Here is a 23,357-nt window from a genome sequence, read left to right as displayed (position 1 = left end):
TTCAGTAAAAGCATTCACAAATTAGTACAAAAACCATTTAAAATTGTAAGAAAAATTTATTAATGTCTTTACATTATTACTTTAAAATTTTGTATAAGCTATTCGGTATAAATGGGAAAAATCCATTACCATTAAAAGTGATTTTATTTTTGGTAAATGGTGTAAATTCAAAATTTATAGGCTTTTTTGCTAAATTCTTTATGGATGGAATACAAAGTTTTCCGTGATTCGCAATGAATGAAGTCCAAATGGATGTGTCTTTTTTGTCGCAGTCGACCAGATATGAACTCCATTTGTTTGTTCTTAACATGTTATTGTCGGGATTAATATCATTATCATTTGAATCTAATTTCATTTCCTCAACAACAGCTATAGTATCTAGACCAGAGAACTTGGCAGGAGCTACGACATCTTGCAGTATATTATCGCCAACATACAAGCACTTCGGGTTAGACTTCCCAGTTTCTTTTTTTAATAATTCATGTAACTGATCCCAATTACCTTGACTATAAATATTGTTAAACTGTATGTTGTCCACAAGATCACATTCGTTTAACATTTGAGAATCTGTGTTATAAAATGGTCTATTCGTAGTGAAAAATCCTGGTTTTCTTGAATAAAAAACAGCTATGTCAAATAGTTCTTTCCAATTTTCACCTAATGACTGTGTAGCTGTAAAATTGGCATAGTCAACATGTGATCCCGAAATCAAGAAAACTTTTTTAGTTTGTTTTAATTCTTTAAGCCAGTTGAGCACATAGTCTGGGCATTTATTATAATATAAAGAGGGAGTAGATTTCAAGTATGGAAAATAATCGCCAGTATTTGCTGAAAAGTTCTCCCTAGAGTACATATAGATCAAGCCTTTTAACACATCAGGCCAGACATTATAGGTTTGAGGGCGAGATATGTTATCAATGCTGTCTATACAACGGCCAAATACAAGTGACACGGGAATGTCAAAAAAATCAAGAAGAGGTCTGATTTTTTCTGACATGGGTCCGTTCCATGTTTCTAAAAAGTTTTCTACAAACACATCAGTCACCGTCCATGTCCTGTTCGGGCCATACACGGACATAATTTCTTCGTCGGACATGAAATTAGTGCCATGGGCTGCTCTTAGTATTTGACCAGTACCGTTGATTTTTAAAATGTTACCTTTTTCAGCATCTAAAAACAGACCCCGCTGAAAAAAATCAAAATCTATCGGCTGCCGCAGATGTTTGTCCGAGTAATTATAGTTTTTTATAAGGTAATCGATCAGTACGTCATAAATCATCTGGACCATGGGCCCTATGCGGTATTCGCATAATGTATTGTCTAGGTCGAAACCGACGCAATCGTAGTCGGACAATTTGAACGTCTCCGGCATCGTTTCTAAGTACAATGATATTCAACACGATTGATGGCCGTCTCAACTCACAACTCCCAAGTATGCAGCAGATATATCGTATTGTCTTGTAACCTGAAACGGTATCAAATCTCGTCACCGTCGGTGATAATATGACGCGCGCTTTTCAATTCTTAACCTGAAAAATATATAATGCAACAATTACTAATTAGTAGTACCTATAATCGTTGTCGTTGAACAGAGTATAGATTTGTCGATGGTGACTTTTGGTCGTTTAGACTGTTAAGATTCATTCGCCACTCGCGGAGTACTTCGTCGGAGCATCGGACGGTTTCGGATAGAAGACCCGTAACTACTATCTAGTAATTTACTCAAAACTGCCGACACCCTCTTCAAGACGTCGGGCAACTGGTGAGTTAAGGGTAATGTTTTGATCTATATGAAAAACGATTCGTACCTGGATGGGTTGTAATCCGGTGCAATCGTCGAATTTTCGTCCCACGGCAGCTGCTGGATAGTTTTCCACGGATGACACACCTTGAATGTTCGGAATTTCGCTGATAACGGCATTATCAACACACAATACAGAATCATAAACAATACCAAGTTCATTATTGTGCTACCTACCTAGTATGTTGTTTTAAAACTATTATAAATTATAATATTATAATTGTGGTCAAAGATAAAACGTAATAACTCTGATCTTACAAGTCATAATAGTTCGGCAATTGTTATTAAAATGGTTTTCAATGATTGGTCTGTGGTCACTACTTTAGATAATACTTATCTCAAAATCCGAGGAGTTAGATAGATTGCCTGTTTACATTGCCGACTTAATTTTTTTACACATTGATATAGGTATAGATGACGATAGACCTATTAACTAAGGGCCTGTTTTACAATCATAATTTAAACCTCGGTTACGCCTAACCCACCGATTTTACCGGCCGAATTCGGTTAGTTAGTTAACCGGGCACTAAGTTAGTTACTTAGTGCCCGTATTACAATCGTTAAACTAAGGTTAAACCACTGAATTCGGCCGGTAAAATCAGTGGGTTAGGCGTAACCGAAGTTTAAACTATGATCGTAAAACAGGCCCTTAGTTAGAAGAGTTAGTTTAGAGGACCCGCATGACGTGTTGTCTTCGTCTTACACAAATACGACATAGACAAAACGCGTTTACGCAGTTTGAGTAGAACTCGCTCAATTTTAGTGTAAGATTTAGTTAAAATATAAACACTTATCACAAAATTAAAAGATGACAATATTTTGGAAGGCGAGATGTTGAGTTTTTTTTATTTTTAAACAAGAGAATTGTACAATCTGTAATTTAAAGGTTTACAATAAGCACAAGTGATAAGAGAATAAAAAAAATAAAGGTATTTTAAAAATGTTGAAATTTTTGCTATTTCTAATAACGATATAATAAACGTTATATTAGGTACAATGGAAAAAACGCAACGACTTACCCATAGAAATATTGTCACAATTCAATTTTCTAATATGGTTTTTTACTCTAGTACCAAGATTAAGCGATTTATACTCAGACTGCGTAAACGCGTTTTGTCTATATAGTCCAGTCAATAGAGCACCAAAAAAGGCGTTGCCTTGCAAAGGATATACTACAGTTTTGAAACTTGGCAAAAACTTTAATTTCGGGGCTCTGATTAACCAAAAAAAAACACGCCATCCCTCAGAGGTCCGTAACCGTCCGCCATCTTGGATTTTAGGTGAAATTTTTCACTTTTTTACGGGTTTTTTACAAAATCTCTAAAGTTATTATATTTACGATAAAACTAGCTTTTATGAAAATTGAAGATCATAAAATTTGTGACAAAAAAGGTTCCATACATTTTTAGCGTAAGCGTAATAGATAAGCGACAAAGACCAACGGCCGTCATAGGAATGTGGCGCCACGCGCTATAATTAAATATATGACGTAATTAAGACATTTTTCACTTTTTTACCGTTTTCTTTCGTCATTAGACAATACCCGTCTAAACCATCGAGTAATATTACTCTATGCCTCTATGGTCTAAACTAATAAAAAACAATTTTTTATAGAAATACAAAATTTCGTTAAGTATAATAATATGTGCTTTATTAACTTAAAATTAAATTCATAAGTTTACAATTTAACATAATAATAATATATTGAAAATAATTAGGTATATATACCTACAGCTATACTAAGTTAATATTGTTGTTATGTATCTATGTTGATACATAATTGTGTAAATGTAGATTATATAATAGTCTACTAAATTAATAAGTTACTATTTTTGATTTTATATAATAATAATATAGGTTGTGAAGTCGACATTCATTTGTTTCTCCGTCTGTTTTGTGGTAAAATCAGATCATCGACCACGTGGACCAGCCCATTGGTCGTAATTATATCCGTTTCAATTATTTCAGCTTCGTTGACCTGTTTATAACATTTATACACAGGCAGTACACTAATTATTAAAGTCGATATGTCAATATATTGTTTTTATGTAATTATATATATTTATATATCTACAAAATAAAAACGACGCAGAAAGCTTGCAAATAATATACTTACACTGGCGCAACTGCCGCAACTAGAGATAAATGTATTAAAACTAATTTAGGGGGTGCTAAAATGATGTAACTATTGATATCGAAAAGCCATTTTTTAGATAGTAAAGATTCAATCTATTGTTCTAAGCAATGATTTTTGAACACTATCTATATATTATATTATAGTATTGGCAGCTTGACTGCTCGAGCATCAAAATGTTAACTATATTTTAATCACATATTATTTATAATGGACTTCATATACCATAAACTTGTCGTCTTCGTTGGATACGCGGACGATTTCGTTTTTCGTTTTTATCTCGTACTGCTGACGCGTGCCGATCAACGCCGACGGCAGGATGCGATCGGCCCGGTGGTTGTCGAGGATTTGTCGCATGCGTGTGGGGTTGCCGAACAACCGGTTCAATTCGACGACCCCGAGTTTCCTGAACGCATAGTCCGTGGGTATGAAATACGTATTGTGCACGCCACTGCAGAACTCGGATGACGTCCGACCCTCCGAAGAAGCTCCCAGCACCAGGTCCATCGCTTGCGCGTACAAACTGAAGAATGGCCAAAAGCGCATTTAAAATCTCAGTCAATTAGCACGTCAGCTGGTCGAAATGGGGTGGGATTGCACAGCATTGTTGCTGTAGTGTAGTTGCTATATGGGAGGGATCGGAATATGCTGCAGCGGACCTCAAACGATTTTATTATACACATAATTTTAATTGTTGACAAAATATATGCTGTAGTTATTTTTATTTCAAATTAATATAATAGGTACCTATACACTTCGTGCATCGTGCTATTATTTATTATTTAACTTTTTTTCTTTTTAAGTTTAAGTCATTACTGGGTTAGGCTTCTCCCAACAATTCACTCATATCACTGTAACTTAGCTCATATTCTTATTGTGCCTCAGGGTACAGATTGTATATTTCTTATAAAAAAAAAAAGTTTAACCTAAATTATTTTCAAAATTTTGAAAATTCAAAAGGTATATGAGTGAAGTTTCAAACAGTGTTATAACTACTTTAGTTGGCGTTTTTCATATACAATATTTAATATACGTACATTACTTTACTGCAATTCTTAGCCAATATTTTGCTTCAAATTTTGCCTCTAATAATCTCATCGTATATTTTGTTTTATAGTATCATTGCGCTTAAATTATAATTTATAAGCATAATATATTCAATTATGAAGATTATGACGCCTTGCAAGATGGCGACTAGCAAGATTTTAAATATATATCTTTGCACTCGCAAGCACTTTAAATGTTTTCAATTTTAGCTTCAGTCATCACGTTAAATATACGTAATAAAAATATTTTTAAAGGCTAAAGTCAATTTTTTCATTCGTTGATGCAATCACCGGTGACGAGAAGATATTATTAGAATATACATATCCTTATTATAGTTTATACCTGAAACTATCGTTTTTCCGGATCAGGTCTTCGACGGATATCGTCGGCGGATACAATACATGGTCGACGACGTGAACGGCCCCGTTGTAGCCTCGCACGGTTTGAAAGTGAATCCGACGTCCTTCGACACCGAACTCGTTCTGGACGCACTGCAGACGGAGTTGCTTCCCGGGAGCAAAGGTCTCGACGGTTTTCCCGTCGTAAATGTTCTCGGCCGTCATTATCTGTTTCCCGACGTGAAAATCTACGAACGCTCGGGCGGCACTCGGGTCGGACCGGATGTGATACATTTCCATAGGGTTCATATCTACGTCAAGTCAATTGAAAAATATTTATATACACACACAGACACGACACACACACGAACGCACACTATAACGTAGGTACGTAGAATATACGTCATCCGTCATTGGAAAACACGTACCAGTCGTTATATAACCGGGTTATAACTTATAATAATTTATACTATGTCATATATACACTGTGTTCGCGTGAAGAATACTTAATTATAGACATATATAATATAATATGGGTGTATTTATAATTATTGCGGTGACTTACATCTGAAGGCTTGGTTGGTCGGTGCAAAAACGGTTAATGCGTTAAAATTTTCAAACGTTTGCGCGAGACCGGCGATGTTGACGATCTGAACGAATTCGCTTAGACCCAAATGCTGCATGATCTGCAACGCCGATTTCCCTGCAAACCGCGTTAAGTATATAATATATTGTACGTACAAACTTATAGGAATTAAAAAAATGCAAGTACCCATGTGGCTATATTATACATGTATATATAGGTAGTATTACTTTTTTTTTATTCCGAATGAAAATTAACTGTTTTATAATATTATTTTGTACTATTTGTAATCTGCAATACAATCTATGTTTTGCTTACATATACAATACTCATATTAATCAATATACCTTCTTCGGAGCTTAACGCAAAATTTATTGCGTAAATAATTCCGTTGGATGATAATTTCAAATCGTTGTTGATACAGTTTCCTTGAGCCGTCACAGTGTGCTTCACATCACAGCTGAATTTCACGTAACTATTGCTGTCCGCCAGACTTCTGACGTACTGATCTTCGGTGACAGCACTCAAACAAATAGGTGACGGTAATATGTGCTTTAACACAAACGCTAAAGAAAAATTTCAAATAGAAAATATGCGTTTGAAATAAATAAAAAATAATACCTCTGCTAATACTTATTACTTTATATGTGACATATGTCGACATGCGACTGTTTTAACATATTATTTCATAAAGTATCTATTACAACTCTTAGAAATTTTTCTTGGTTACTCGATTAGGGTTACTATAGTTTTTTTTTATTTTGAATTGTGATACTTTATACAATTATGGTTTATAAATTAAATATTTATTTTATTTTTTTCAGAAAAATGTAAATTTATGTATACCTACTTATGACGTGCAATTGACGTTCAGAAGCAACAATTTACAATATAATATTGTTATACAATTTCACACGTACCCTTGCTAAGTGTCTCGTCACTCAATATCCTTCTGAGTTGATTTTGTGGAAATCTTTGTAATGCCATATCAGTTGGAACCATAACTGTGAGTGTTTGAAATGTTTCTTTTAAACTTTGATGCATACGCGAAACTTCTAGCATTTTTGAAAATATTGTCAAGTCTTGATTCTACAAAGACACAAGGTTCATTTTCATTACTATTTATTAGTTTTTGTAAAAATACCTATTAAGTTATCTCAGACCTGGTTGATAATTTGCATCAAATTTCGATTTGAATAACTGTAAGGACTTAGTACGGAATTTATCAAATGCACCACTCCATTTTGAGCAATTCGGTTCTTACGCAGTATCGTAACACAATTTATTGTTTCGATCTACAACATTCAATGTATTAAAATTTAAAATCGTTATTCGTTATTCGAATATTATATATAATTATGAATTATAATATAATGAAAGACTAGAATACTTAAAAGTGTTCAAGACAAATGTTTATATATACCAATTTTTTTTTAATGTTTTCACAATTAAAATTCAAAATATGCAGGTTAAATATGTAGGTATATTATTATATTTTTGAATTGTAATATATACAATCGACAATTTTATTGGTAAGGTTATAAGTATTAATAAATGTAAATAATATCTATTCTGATATTATTATAAGTTAAATTTTGTTTGATATTTTCCTTGTAAATTAAAATTTATATTATACAAGCTACAGCTGTAATATTTTAAAACGCGATTTATCAGAATTTCATAAGCTGAAATATTGTTCGTTGATATTCTGTACCGTTGCCCGCTGTGAGAAGCGAGTTATAATATGAGTAATATAATATTATTAAAACTGTTATGTTAGGTACTCGAAAAATGTTGCTCACTTTTGTTGAGTACTTATTAAACCTCAATTGAAGTCCATCGTTCAACGTGTTCAACATCTCATTGGAAGATACGTTTTGTGTCACGATCCTCAGGGGCACCACGTGGTATCTGAGTATCTCGATGGCCGATTCGTAAGACTCCATCGCCGACCGATGCGTGTTATCAATTTTCTACATTCGAGCGCCACACAAAACAAAAATATAAGATTAATTTTAATATACCACACAATGACATGCAAACGGCTTTTGTATTATGTTTCACAATATAATAATATTATAGTAAAAATATATCAATCAATATACGGAAAAAGCTTCGTCGGTGGGAACGAATATCGTGTACGGGCCGCCGCTGGTCAACGAATCGTACAAGCCGTGCTGCCGGACGTACCGGACAAACTCGCTGGCTCCGAGTTCTTGAGCGGTTTCCAACACGTTCTTCGTCGGTTTTACTGTAAATAATTAATATCGTCAATTGTTAATAAGGCTGCGGTATCATTCACTGTTCGAACATAACATATATCATTTCTATATGTATTAAGGTAATGCTTTCGTTGTTTGAATTCCCAAATTAAATATCTTTTCACAGTCGATTTCTGTTTTATAAATATATGAAATTGAAAATATGGGTTACTACTTAAACGTAGTGAGAAACTAAAAGAATATCTGCTGATAAAAACATAAAATATAAGATTTATCGATCTTAATAATGGTATAAAATCGTAAAGACGTAAAGTGTTGCAAAATATATTTTTTGTCACGCCTGCACCGAAAGTTTAGTTTTCAATGACGGTTGAAGCGTTGAAAAGCGATCTGTTTCCGTCCAGCGGGGTTAAAGGGGTTAAGGGGGAAACCACTAATGCCGGGCTGTAAATTAGAAATCCCCATAAGTGCTGGGCGCGCATACACGCGTATAGTGGCGGGGGGCACAACCAGACACTGAAATCTATGCCACAGTCCTTACAAAATATAAACTTTTGGTTAAATCTTTTATTAATATTATAATCTCCGCATGCATGTCGCTTAAAATAAATAAAACCAAATTTTTTTTTAATGAATTATTGTTTTCGTATTTTGGGTGTTGCATAGTTAGTTAGTCCCCTGTCATACATTTGTCGTGATCAACGAGCGCAGAGGCGTGTCAAAAGATAGTATGTGTGGCTCGTGCTGGAAGGCAATTTCCACCCTTGCCACACAATATACTAAAGTGGTATACAGCAGTATTTAGTAGTTATGTATAGTATATATAGTATATACCAGTAGCACTATAAAAAATCTTTGTATTATTTATATCGAAAACCCAAAAACTAACCGGTGCCGCGTTAAGGTAATTATGATTATATTCATATTATCTCTATATCTCCGAATATATGCGCTTATGACTTTAATAAGCTTTACGCTGAAGTTATATTATTATCATGTTTACTTACCACCGGTGCACCCTGGACACCCATACATTGACTTAAATCCCAAGCAGCATTCATACCTCACGATTCTATACTCGGAACAAGAAATAAAAAAAGAAAAGAATACAAATTAAATTCTGGTCATCGTCGCCAGGTGACTGGAATCGTCGCAGTCCAGAGTCGGGTCACTCAACGTGTTCTGTCCGCAAGTTCGATGCTGGCGATCATCTATTGGCCAGCCACGCTCTCTGTACGTTGTCACACCGCCGTTCTCTGACGAAATCTCTTCGACAGTGCAAACATTGGGCCTGAAAATCAAATTCGTCAAAAATTCCCAAAAGCTTTTCGTTGAACGACGGCAATTAATGTACCTACTGTTTTACCGTCAAGTCTTGATAACTTGGATCTCAAGGGGAAATTAATTAATTTTACTCATGTATGCTACTATTATAACCATTTCAAGGGAAGAGAAAACAATTTGAGTCGTCGAGGCTATAAACCTATTACTAATTTATCGGTAGGATTTCGATTTTTTTCTCGAATATTTGATACGATGCTTTCCAAGTTACAAATGTGTTTTAAGTTCACACTATGCTGCCAACGATTTTTTTGGCATATTTTTCGAGGTTTTTAACGTTTAAGTGCATTTTTAAACGTTTTTAGTGCATTTTATCATATTATTTGCTTGGATAATTTTTTAACCTATTTTGAAAAAATAATATATAAATACACGCAAATATTGTACTAAAACAGTAAAACAACATAGTAGGTAATCTGGTTTTTAAATAAAACGATTAATTTATTTATCTTGATTTCCAAAGATTCCTGGTCAATTCTCGGAAATTTTTCAGACATCTTTTAATAGAGTTTAACTTTTTAAAGTCATAAATTCTGTTTTTAAAATGACATTTTTTATGTCATAAACGCGCTTTTTAATATTTTTAAGGGCATTTAAATTCAAGCGCTAAATTTATTATACAGTGACACACCGGCAAAAAATATGTTTCGTTAATTCTCTTCATTGTGCTTTCTAAATAATGCGATATAAATGAATCATTTGTATTTATATGAACTTTAATATAACGAATACAATATTAGAGTAACGCACTGCTAACACGCAAATAACTACTTTTTATTTTTTCCGTCATAAAATTTGTTATTAATATTTCCGATTGTGTTTAAATTTAAAGTTAATCGACGGTTTTATGTATCATTGTTTAAGGACCATAAAAAATAAAGATAACAATTATTGGTCAGTGTGCAGTGTATTATAAATGACTTACCCATATTTGTGAAGCGTAGTGTTTCTGTTATGATGATAATAATTTCCATAAACCACATCGTACGTCAACATCAAACTCGTTAAAACAATAGTTACAATCATAGCTGACGATATACTGTGTATAATAGCTCTGAACTTTTTGAATAATAAAACTATTATGGTAATTACAAACTATAGTGGGTGGGCTTTATATATGCTATTTTGACCGCCGGAAGATTCTGTGCAAGTAATTAAATGAAAAAATAAATAAATAAATATCCCAATGGATTTGTCTTTGACCCATATGTACACAATATTATAATTTAACAAATATTCGCAATCGCCATACTTGCTACACGTAATATCTAAGATTTAATTATAAATGCGTATGTATTTCATTATATGACGACGGTGTGCGTATGCAATTGAACTGCATACGTATATAATATTTTTATTTTTTTTTTTATTTTTTGTCGTCGTGATTAGACATTAACCTAATTGTTTTCAACAGAACTGTGTAACCATGAACAGGCCTATTTGGACATTGCCTTTGAGCAAGCATACGATAAATAAACTGGATAAACTGGGATACAAGTGTTGTGAAGATTTACTCGATTCATTAGGTAATATTTAATTTTAATTTTCTTTAGGTATCATCATTTTTATACGTATACGTGAAGTGTTCGGAAGAACTAATGTAAAGACAATAATTAATCATTATATTATGTTAAATTGATTCGATTGTGTATATTTTCTATTTTGTGTGATAAAATTATATAAAATTCAAAAATTGTTTCATGATATATTGTATAATATAGACGATCCTGAAAAGAAATCTAAGTTTTTACGAAAACATATGGAATCAGAATCTGAAATCCGTGATATGCTAAAAACTCCAAAATACAAGACCGCTGCTGATCTAGTAAGTAAAATTCATGATTTGTTTAATAACTTATATAGGTAATTAAGATTTAAGATTGAATATAAAACCTTAAAAATATAGAAAATAATAATAATATCATATTCTCTATAAAATTATAGAAAAAAAGTTAATAATCTTTACATATTTAATGTTCATGTTTATATGAATACATATATACATATACACACATATACATATTTATGCAATTATGCAGTAAATATGCACCGATATTATAAAAATAATCGCAGAATTGCAAATAATTAGAATCGTCCAAGATAAATTTTTTCTTTAATATTTTGAAACCTGCAATTTTTTTTATGTAAAAAGTATAAAAATTACATATAATGAAATAATAACGAAAAACATTACTCAAAAATATGAAAAATAAATTACTTCATAGAATAAGAAACGAGAATATAAGAAAATATTAAATTTCTATCAATCGTATACATTAAACCACTTTATAACATCGTATGATAAATTTATTTCACTTTATTCAGTATAATATGCAGTATGCACATAGCCCATAGGTAAAATTGGTAAGACTATGTTTCTGTGAGTCTGGTGTATGCTCTTAGGAGTGTAATTACGTAGAATGTTTATTTATAACAGCTCAACGTATATATAAATACAGAAAAAGTTCGTTTTATGTACAGGACATTGAACGCGATAGTATTGCTACGTTCTGCAAGTCCATTGACGAACTTTTAAACGGCGGTATTCAAGTTGGACGAATAACGGAATTATCCGGAGCTCCAGGCTCGGGAAAAAGCCAATTAAGGTAAATGTTTATAATATTGCCGTTTCAAATTCAGTAAACATGATGTTGATCCGCTTTGACTATATTTTTCAAACATATTTCAGCATGCAACTCTGCGTTTCTGTTCAAATACCTGTGTGTTTTGAAGGATTACAAGCGGAAGCAATTTATGTCGATACAAATTCAAATTTTTCCGAACTTCGGCTAACAGGTAGGCACCTATTTAAAACATAACCTATAACCTAAATGTAAAACACAAAATTATGTTATAGTATCTGATATCATGATATGTGAATATGATTCACAATAATAACATCACATTATAATATACAATATAATATCACATTATGTTGAGCTTTTTTTTGAGATTTACTTAGGTACCGGATTCCCGTAATTTAAAATTATAAACCCTACCTAATACCTATATATTTATTGGTTTAATAAAATAATATTAGATACGTTTTTTTTTTATCTTCCTTACGTCCCCAGCACAACTATAGTAGTGTTATAAATGTTTGTTGTTGTATATATAACGCATAAATATTACATTTTGCGTCGTGTGTAGGTACATTTTATTATTTTAATCTCACTGCAGCGCGTTAAAGCGTTGTTACAGTGTTATTTGTATATAAACACGACGATGATGATATCAAGTGGCTCGTTTTATTCGTTTTCAGAAATGATCGACGCTTTCCTCGGCCATGTGTCTAAAGTGTTGTCGGGACCCAATGATTTCAAAGGAGCAGCCAACAGCGAGTTGCTAAAGAGTCTGACCACCGCTGGCATGCTGAGTAAAATACACAGGGTTCAAATGAATGACCTAAACCAGCTGCACGCTTTGTATACGACTCTCGAACGTCACCCGAACGTATATATATATACACATAATAATATTATTATGCATTATAAATTATAATATATAATACAATATAAATTATTATATTATAATAATCGTTAATTTTTTTTTCTATACAATATGCGATTGTTATCGTATAATAACGCGCATTGGTTCGTTGACGGTTATTATCATTTCATGAAGGTTATTATTACAGGTGAAATTAATTGTGGTGGACAGTTTCGTCATGCCGCTGTACCAGGTGGAAAATTCGCTTAGAAAGAATACGCTGGTCCACAGCGCTCTCGATCTATTGCAAACGATTGCTGTCGAACACGATCTGGCCGTAAGTGACAATGCATCAGCCATCGTATATAATTGGGCATATAAAATCGTCGTTTCGTTTTAATCCGAACGCGTTTATAACCGCGTTTTATGACCATATACACGTATACGGTATACTCTCTATAGCGATATGTGCACAGTACAGTTTGTTTTTCACCACACAATAGACTTTCTGTTGTTTAAATCTGTTGGTTTACATACGAAAAGAAATAATAGCACAATATAATATTATTATGACGTGGGACTATCGTATTATATCGTTTCAACTATATAGGCCTGTGCATTTTAAGGCGTGCGTTGCTAAAATTCGTTTGAAGGTTATCGTTGCGAATTTACTATGTATAATATAATAGTCAGCATATCAGGGCCAATTGTTTTCGCAGACCGATTTAATATAAGTTTATCGTACAACTGCATGTATATGCAGTAATGTACAAAATAAATGGTCAGATCGAGATTGGAATACTGGTGTACATATCATATTATAAATGTTTGCGGCCTACATCCGTTCGTATTATGACTGACGCATTTAGTTCAATTCTGTTCGTAAGAATTTTCAGATAGTTTTGTTGCAAACAATATAATTAAACTGCAGCGGTCTAAGAGTTTGAATAATTGTCGAACGATTAATAGATCAAAGCATTTTTATTTTCATAAACATAAAATAATGCACGCAAAGAGCGAATTTAGAATATGCTAAAACGCATTATAACTAAATAGTAAACACCTCTTAATTTATGCGGGTTTTAGTGATCGTTATTTTTCTTTTGAAACTTTGTATTTTGATCTACCTTAGTATATAAAACATAATACCTATATTATCTACAATGCACTACTCGTATTAAGTATTAATTTTATTTAAAAAAAAAAAAGGTGGATAAGTGGATGTCGCTCTGCTGTACGGTAGGTTACAAGTGGGTCACTGTAATGGATGGTGTTAAATTTGAATTCAATGATATAATATCATTGTATAAGAAAAACGATTCTGAGCGAAAACGGTCAGTCAGCCTATGATTTTACCAAGTATATTTGATGATATTATTGTGAATAAAGTAATTTATATATAACCTATTTACGTGGAGCCTTGTTTTAAATTTTCAATCCTTAGCCATAAAAGTTAAAAATTTATAAATTTTTAACTACAAAATAATTAATAAATTATAAATTTGATAAATGTTATCAAAATTTGAACTTTAAATACTTATAAAAAAAAATTGTGCCTATGTATTTTTAATATTTTTCAACTGCTATTAGAACGATATATCAGGAGCCTTATATTAAGTTTTCACGCTTTTTTACCCAACAAATAAAAATGTATTGATATTTATAGAAAAAAAACTAAAAAAATTGAAAACTGACAATGTCCGTAAACAGCTCAAAAAGAGTCAAAATATTTTCAACATTTTATGGTGTATAGAAAATGCTAATATAAACATTAATATAAACACAGTGAAATTTTCAAGTATCTACAGTCATTCGTTTTTTAATTACAATAAAATAAGAAAATTGTTACATGAGAAATTGAGTAAATATCAAATGTTGTAAAAATATAAATTTCAGACGCTCATAAAAATTTAATTTAAGTTTCTTCTAGACATTTTTTTTTGATAAAGGTAGACAAACTTATGAGTAATCTTATATTACATTTTAAAATCTTAGATTTAAAAAGAAAAATTTTTATGAATTCTCATCAAAATAATTTGCTATTTTTCGTGATTTTTCCGTATTTTGTCAAAATTTGAACTTTAAATGCTTATAATTAAAAACTGTGACTAAGGATTTTTAATTTTTTTCATCTGCCTTTGAAACAATAACCTAGGAGCCTTCTATTAAATTTTCAAGCTTTTTTACTCAACAGATAAAATTTTATTGATATTTATAGAAAAAAAAAACTAAAAAAATTGAAAACTGACAATGGCCGTAAACAGCTCAAAAAGAGTCAAAATATTTTGTAAATTTTATGGTGTATAGAAAATGCTAATATAAATATTCAGTCAAAATTTCATGTCCCTACGGTCATTTGTTTTAGAGTTACACCAAAAACCAAAATCGATTTTCTCGAAAACAGATTTTGTGTAAAAATTCCCGTTTTTCCTTAATTTTTCTTTTGTTTTTAACGTCGCTTGTGAAAACTACTGGAAATTTTTACTTTTGACCCCCCAAAGTACCAACTAGATTCACTTTCCTATCAGAAAAGTTACTATTGAAGAAAATCCAAGCACTTTTACTGTCCTAAAAGGTGATGACAGACACAAAAATAAAAAAATAAAAAAAAAAAAATAAAAAAAAAAACACACATCATTGTAGAATCAATACATTCATCGCTTCGCTCAGAATCTAAAATGATTATGCATATCGACTTGGACCCCTATTTCGTGTAATACATTATTCGTTGTACTTGGTATTTGGTATAGGTATATAATGGTGATTATTTGAATAGTGCATGATTACTTAAAAAAGTATTCTAATTTTTGCATTTTAAAATTTTTTCTATCGGGAAATCTATAAGATACATGTAAATATGCATCTATAATATTTTATACTGCATTTATTTTTACACACATGCGGCTGTTGGTGAAATCGCTATATCCATATTTTTGATTTTTATAAGTCAATCCAAATATCGAACAAAATATAACTTATTAATAAATAATAAGCATTTGAAATTTGGATAAAATGTTAGAAATCTAAAATTGTCCATTAAAAATGCTAACCTAACCACTTTGCTCGTTTGATATTAAATTGTTTTACATAATGTGCGTGCAATTGATTAGTTATGTACCGCTATGCGTCATCGATCGTCTACGTTTAGTATAAAATTACAGGTGTTACTGACTAACGATCTGACGACCGCGGTCACCGAAAGCGGCACGGAAGTCTTTCCGGCATTAGGTGAATCGTTCGGACATCGCGTTCAGTATAGACTTCTGCTGAGCAAAATTCCCAACCGGCCAAACGAGTACACAGCGCTGCTGAAGAAAAGCGTCGAACACGGTCGTTCCGCCGCTCGATTTACTGTAAGCATAATAATTATTACCTACCTATGTTATAGTTTATACCTACATAATATATTATTGCGGGAGTGGTGTGTTATAGTTTGTACGGAGTGATGAATTGTATGCACTATAAACACTAAACAGCTGCTGTTCGACATGTTTGCTGCACTTGTGCATAAAAAATTAGCAATATACCTATGCAAAAACGTGCTCTTAAAAATTATTCTAAAAATGTAAAATTAATTATTTTTACATAAAATTATAAAAATATAACACGCCAACTGTTCAGTTTTTAAATAACCTGATCATGTTTACCCTAATGGGTTGGACACGATAATTTGGCGTACCCATATAATAATTTGTTCTTAAATAATATAGTTCATTATAATTTGAATGAGGTACGCATTAACAAACCTGCTTGTACCTATTTCTCCCGTGTCTACTGTCTAGTGTCTAAAACTATTATAAGCTTTCTAGTATCTGCAGCGTATTATTTTCATTTTTCGTCCTATAGGCTACCCGTTTCACGTTTGGCCATTTACACAAAATTATGTATGTATCGTCATTTGTGAGATAACCTATCTATTTCTGTTATGTTATCAATAACTTATCATATTAAATATTTCTAACATTATTATATCAAATATCGATCATATAGTAACTATTATTTGCATCCAACTGAAAAATAGTTTAATCTCACCATCACATCAGCTATAAGTGTAGATCCGCGTCTCAAAGTCTGTGAATTTTTATAAGGTGGTACTATAATGGTCCGAACAATATGTGCAAACACGTGCGGCAATGGAAAAGTAAATATTATAAATTGTGATTATAACGATTGTTAATATTACATAATAATAACACACATGTCGTACCTCTGTCTTATAAAAATAATATTTTATATGATGAGTCGATTTTTTTTCTTCCGTCAAAGGGCGTTAACGGGACTTTATTCGTGATTAATTAGACCGTTCCACTGAAATAATAACACAAGTGAATATACGCGCGTCATTGCAGGCGGCAACCAGCTAATTATTTCTTAATATTAGGTTTAAAACAGTCATCGTATGTTCGTATAGCTATAATAGGTATTTATATTATCGTACAGTATCTGTTCACTTGGCCGGTGGCCATCTGTAATATGTATTTTTTACCCTATCAAAAAAACATTTTTATAATTGTTTGCATATATGATATTTGCGTATTATACCCCACAGATATTAAAACAAAACGTATATTATGTAGATAACTCGCGGAATTTTTTATTTTATATAAATTGTGTGTAATAAGTACCCACACGTTTATCGAAAGTGTTCAACAATAAATGCATTTGATCTTAGAATTACATGTGTAAACGGTTAATGATTCAGGTTAGGTTAAGTACCTATAAAGATCTTTTGAAAACTATGCACGGCATTCTAAGTGGGTACCTGTTGTGATGTTCGTTTTTGTTGCGCGTTAATCGAATTTTATGATACATATTTATATAATATTATAATTGTATGATATTAAGTTGAACGATTAATGTCTGTAAATAAATTTAATCAAATTCAAATTTTCCATATCGTTCACCTATGTTTTAATCAGTGAATGTATAGATCTCGATGTTTTGTTGACACTTGACATACCATTAATATATTATTGCGTGCGTAGTATGGGTTATTTGAAACGTATTGTTATTTGTTGTATATAATTATGTATTGGTGACATAGGGGAAACTATTGGGGAGGGGCTAGATGAATTTTAGTGTGTGCGTACCAAATTTTATCAGTTTTGTTTTACAGATTTCATCGGATGGAGTACGCGATCTGCCCATGGAACAACCGCTGCAGTAGCTAATTGCTGACAAAGGAATGATCGGAAATGAAAAAAAACTACAATAATAATTGTTAGGTACGTGTGTTATTGTGATGGAGTGCAAGACATAGTATATTATATTTATTATAAATTAAAATGTCATGTGCATATAAATAAAATAATTTACATAATAAAATGAAACAAATTTTTCAAATATAGTTTTATATTTGGGTACTTGTACATGCGCGTATAGGTACTTACATGGTTTAACGACCCGGAATATTAAAAAGATACTTTCTGAACGGCTATACCTATATCGTAGTTTGCAGACACAAACACATGCATATAATATATACAATGGTGTCACCCGGCACCTATTATTATTTGCGGCGCACACCATTCACACGTCTCGGAAAAAGGCTTCGCGGCGGGACGGATCGGTGGCGACGAGGCAAGGCAAGAAAAAATAATATTAAAAGCTACTTTTTTTTATTATTATTATTATTATTATTAAAGCTACCAATGTAAAAAGCTACTTATAACGATATAAGTGTCCGTCAAAATATATTTTAATGATGTATTGATTTGTAGTATATTTGCGCACGTCGCGCATCGTTCGACGAACTTTTCGCACTGGTGCACACATACATGTCTGTATATTATATAATATACTAGGATGATTCGTAGTACGCTGATTTTGGAAGTAGAGTAATTTTCAAAATATATTCAAGCACTAAAAAGTGCTATATTTTTCTAAATAGTTTAATACACCTAATAGATTATTATTATATGAATTATTTATAGAGACCTATTATTATTATTAATTGTTAATAAAAGATATTATACGAGTGGAGCGCAGTGGATCACGGCTGTCTTAATCCTGAAACAATAATTTAAGAATTCGTAGCAAATTACAATTTTTTTATTATACAATTAATTACGCACCTTGGAGCTTCAACAATCGACACGAAACATAAAATAGACCCATTTCATATCGTCACAACTCACAAGTACCTATCTGCCTATCTATACATATGCATTATGCTGTCATTTCTTACCTAGGCTATTGCGAAGAGTATGCATTTTATTTCTTAAGGAGAATGAGTTACCGATATTTTGTATCTCTGTCTTTCACACGGGCACCATAGTATAAAATGGAAAAACTACTCATTTTGCGTCCAACGATGTAATAAAGCGATAAATATTATAAAAACGGAATTGTAATTTAGCATGAACTATTGAAATATGTATTTCAATTTTTTTTTAATTCCACTCCCTAGTTTCTAAAAATTGTACTAGAAAGTTTGAACAATTCAAAAAATGTATATTATAACTATTTAAAAAATAACCAAAATTAAATTTAAATAAGTGGCCTTGATTTCAGTACAAATAGCATGTACACTTTTCGCTAAATTCATATCCATTTTTATAGTATTTATCGCATCAATATACAAAGACCGTACTGAAACGGGAAGCAAAATGGGTCGTTTTTACTACCTATATGTTGCATTGCATGGCAGAGACAATAAATGTACCCAGTCTTCCTTAAATAATACGATTTACGAACAGCCGACGACCAATGCATTATGATGTTCAACATATAATACGACTGCTTTCGATATTCGCCGTGAACCGGTGTACAGTTTTCGACCGGAAGTCGTCCATTACATATTATAATAATGTATTATATAGTCTTATCAACCAGAACCATACTTCAAAAGTGCCGAAACTGGTGCAATCGTCTCGATACCATCCGAGAGCCTGCAGTTTAAGTAGTCTCTTCGGCTTTCGGCGATTACGAATATTTTTTTTTATACAGATCGCCCACACAACTGCAGTAGACGCACTATATAATATTATAATCAAATCCCATCTTACGCGTACCACGCTTTATAATTATATTTAATCTCAAAATCGCAAACGCACATTAAGTATATGTTATAACTATTATAACCAACCACTCAAAATTGTTATTACTATTTATAATATAATATTATAATATAGACCAGACATGTCATGAAAATGATTTATGCAACCACTGAAGCAATACTGCAGTCGATGAGACGCCGTGCGGTTTGAATCATTGCCCGTTGGTACTTGGTTTGATAATATTGGTACTGGTTTTAGTGTTGGACATATTATTATATATAACGGACACGAGCAGACGCAGCAATGGAAAGAAATAAGTATCATATTATACTATATAGGTACTAATGATATTAACGATTATTGCCGTTATCGTAAAGAACCGATTATTTTTTTCCATCGGCCGATAATTATCATAATATGGTGTTGTAGACTAAATAAAGATTCGATGTAGATATATATTATATAATATATACCTAATATATTATGTATAACGTGTTAATAGGAATTGAACAGTCTCTTGCTAATAGCATGCATATATGATATTATAATAATATGAATGATTTGCGTTCGCGCGCGTCATAATTGTTTTAAAATTTCGTATACGCGTTATATTGAATATTGTTATTATTATTGGTAATACACGTTCGTTTTCATACGGCCCATTATTTGAATGTGTTAATATATTCTTAATAAATTACAGATGGAATAATAATTAAAATCGAAAAAAAATTTCGAATGTACCCATTACCATTCGATGTAGCCGGTATCTATATTACATACGACAATAGACTGCAGTTCGTTATAAAACAATACTCGTATACCTATACTAATTGAAAACAAATCGACGTATGGACGATACGGTTGTCGAATAAATTATATCAGACGAGACTGTGACAGTGCGCGACTGTAATATAATTCATGGCGTCTCCGTCCTCGCTGCAGTCGGAAACTCCGTCGTTTCTCGGTGAAATACATCAAGCTTGTTCTAAATAGTGGCGTGTCGCGTGTGCGGGGATGAAAACTTTATAAGACTATGGGTGACACTTATGCATTACCCTATAGAAGTATTAGTGTAGGATATAGGTAAACCACAAAGGCTGCCCCAATTTTTCAAAAAAAAAAATCGTACTACACATTTTATTTACAATGCTATTAAGATACAGTGACGAAGAGGACCAAGAAATTAAATTTAAATTGATATATTATGCAGTAAAATATAGGCCATAACTTTTAAGAGAATTAAAATCATACCACAGAAACAATTAAATGTATACACAACCTTTATGATAATTCAACAGCATTTTTAAAACTTCTTTAAAACTTATTTTATCTTTTATCCAACTTCTTTTCGATATTTTGTGTTGCAGCAGTGGCGTAAATAATATAAATTAGATAGAAAAGAATATTATTCCGGCCTCTAATTATGACCAATCGGTTAAAAATGTAAATTCATATATATGATTTATTAATTATTATGTACCAGAGACTTAATTTTCAGTATTATTTTCACGCACATATAAACCTAAAATAATTATTACTTGCACACACATAGGTATGTACTATGTACGCGTGTAAGATTAATGTTGGTTATCTTGCATTTCGATTTAGTTGTTGTAGGTAGGTACCTATGAGTTACATACCTATACAATTTATATACATAACTAGCAATGACATATTATAACGCCCATGCACAATAACAACAGAATTAAAACAAAACATTGTTTATATTTTTGAAAACAATTTTGATGGTCCCGTATATCTGTTAGGTTAGGTGAGAAAGTAGAGTTTTTGTCTAATACTTTAGTATAGGTGTGGGTGCGGCATAATGTATAAAATAAAACAAAAAACAATTTTTTTCGATTTTCGATTGGTATCTTTCATGGGGGGGAGGGGGGAATATCCATAGATTTATACCACCGTATAGGCACCGCGGTACCTATTGGCTATCATACGCAGTGTACGGATTTCACATACATAAACGATTAGCCGAGAACCTGGGAAAACTATAATATGTATGTGTTATGTAACATGCGAGCTGGTACACATATAATATATCGCGTTGCGAACAAAAACTTGGCCGTGTCAAAAGTGCCGTTTTACATATATATGCGTCTTACAAAATACAGTTATATATACATGCGCATCTGCATACATATAATCACTACAAGTATACAAGTAGCATGCAGGACACGGAGTCGTGTGTGTGTGTGTGTGTGTGGTGTGTATACCTACGTCACGAGCGAGAAGAAAGCGAGAGATTAATAGCGGAAAAAGGATTTCGTTTTAACATAATATATAAAATAATAATATAACTATAAGTAATGCCGGCGCGGTCTGTGATGCAAGTCGTGCGTCTCTCCTTCGGCGGCCCGACCGCGTGCAGCACTTGTACATACGCATGTATATTGTATGGTTGCGACATTGTCGTACGGACCACACGAGATCCAGCCCCACGTCATGACAGTGTGCTGTCGTACGTGTACAAATATTATAATGATACGATGGTCGAATGCACGCGAGGCACATATTGTGTGTTGGCCGAAAAAAAAAAACCAGCAAGACACCCGGTCCGCGGCGTTAACGTCTCCGGGCCAGTGTTGGGACCAGGAGAAGCCTCGTCACCATTCCTCCTACGGGCTCCCACTGACGATCCTCGTCAAACAATATTATAAAATGCCTCCACCGAATCTATTTCCCCTGGAATGCTAAGTGCTATTTTCAAAACTAACTGTTGGTCTATTTTAAAACAATAAAAATAATCACGCGATAGTCAGGCAAAAACAATTGTCTCCCTGCGCACCTCTTGCGGCCCCCTTAAACTCAATTGCGTGCAACGCTGAACTTTCCTATTTTCGCTTGTCACTTGTCGGAGTTTATATCTCCAATGAAAATTTGAACTTTTGACCTCCCAAAAGTACCAACGAGATCCAATGTGCTTCCAGAAATCACTTTCAAACATACGTCAAAATAAAATCGCTCTACTTAGAATCTAAAACAATATAATTTGTCCCTAGGTATTCAGTTTTAAATAACAGTATATAAATTAAACTTAAAGTTCATCGCAGAATGTTATTGTTTAGTATGACTACTCTATTGGAAATGGAACTGAAACTTATTTCCATAACTCCATCTGTAATGAAAATTAAATGATTATGCTTGTTCATCATTTCACCCATGGCCCATGAACACCAACCAAACATTGTTGGCAACGGTCACATCAGTAGCTCATAATTGGATGTTTTCCTGTGGAGGGGGAAGGTAATTCACGTTTAATTTGAAACTCATAAATATTTGAAAACGTATATTTATATTTAAAATAACAGATGTTTTCTGGATTTTCAATAATTTGATATTCCTTTGCTCATTGAATTTATAATAAGCACTTACTATCGTACTTCTAGGTATTTATTTTTTTATTCTGGGGGGGGGGGGTAATCATTTTTTACCATACCTGTAGAATTTTT

At 32.5% G+C, this 23,357-nt stretch overlaps 3 protein-coding genes across 7 annotated transcripts; 1 reads left to right on the top strand and 2 right to left on the bottom strand.

Annotated features, from left to right (window-relative positions):
• Positions 1-43: 43 nt before the first annotated feature.
• Positions 44-1,946, bottom strand: LOC132940389 (5'-nucleotidase domain-containing protein 1). The gene is made up of 2 exons (XM_061007969.1): positions 1,809-1,946; positions 44-1,529 (listed from the first exon to the last, which is right to left on the bottom strand). Exon 2 carries the CDS (start codon positions 1,370-1,372, stop codon positions 77-79), a length of 1,296 nt encoding a protein of 431 aa, XP_060863952.1. The 5' UTR covers positions 1,373-1,529; positions 1,809-1,946; the 3' UTR covers positions 44-76.
• LOC132940391 (DNA repair protein RAD51 homolog 3) lies at positions 1,389-18,240 on the top strand. 5 transcript variants are annotated; one of them, XM_061007974.1, is made up of 10 exons: positions 1,389-1,762; positions 6,728-6,909; positions 10,881-10,992; positions 11,188-11,291; positions 11,948-12,072; positions 12,156-12,262; positions 12,729-12,919; positions 13,104-13,232; positions 16,057-16,248; positions 18,012-18,240. In XM_061007974.1, exons 3-10 carry the CDS (start codon positions 10,893-10,895, stop codon positions 18,060-18,062), a joined length of 999 nt encoding a protein of 332 aa, XP_060863957.1. In that variant the 5' UTR covers positions 1,389-1,762; positions 6,728-6,909; positions 10,881-10,892; the 3' UTR covers positions 18,063-18,240. The 5 variants fall into 5 exon arrangements, with proteins under 5 accessions (XP_060863957.1, XP_060863954.1, XP_060863958.1 ...); XM_061007973.1 differs by lacking the exon at positions 1,389-1,762 and adding an exon at positions 6,344-6,439; XM_061007971.1 differs by lacking the exon at positions 6,728-6,909 and having other exon boundaries at positions 18,012-18,239.
• On the bottom strand, positions 3,446-10,526 carry LOC132940387 (transforming growth factor-beta-induced protein ig-h3). The gene is made up of 12 exons (XM_061007967.1): positions 10,392-10,526; positions 9,303-9,416; positions 9,133-9,197; positions 8,009-8,154; positions 7,706-7,876; positions 7,067-7,198; positions 6,824-6,992; positions 6,251-6,469; positions 5,886-6,023; positions 5,325-5,631; positions 4,161-4,458; positions 3,446-3,779 (listed from the first exon to the last, which is right to left on the bottom strand). Exons 1-12 carry the CDS (start codon positions 10,490-10,492, stop codon positions 3,675-3,677), a joined length of 1,965 nt encoding a protein of 654 aa, XP_060863950.1. The 5' UTR covers positions 10,493-10,526; the 3' UTR covers positions 3,446-3,674.
• Positions 18,241-23,357: the final 5,117 nt, after the last annotated feature.

This window comes from Metopolophium dirhodum, chromosome 3 (genome assembly GCF_019925205.1).
Source record: "Metopolophium dirhodum isolate CAU chromosome 3, ASM1992520v1, whole genome shotgun sequence".
NCBI lineage: Eukaryota > Metazoa > Arthropoda > Insecta > Hemiptera > Aphididae > Metopolophium > Metopolophium dirhodum.
The sequence above is the reverse complement of the archived record's forward strand: the minus strand, read 5'-3'. Positions and strand labels throughout refer to the sequence as shown.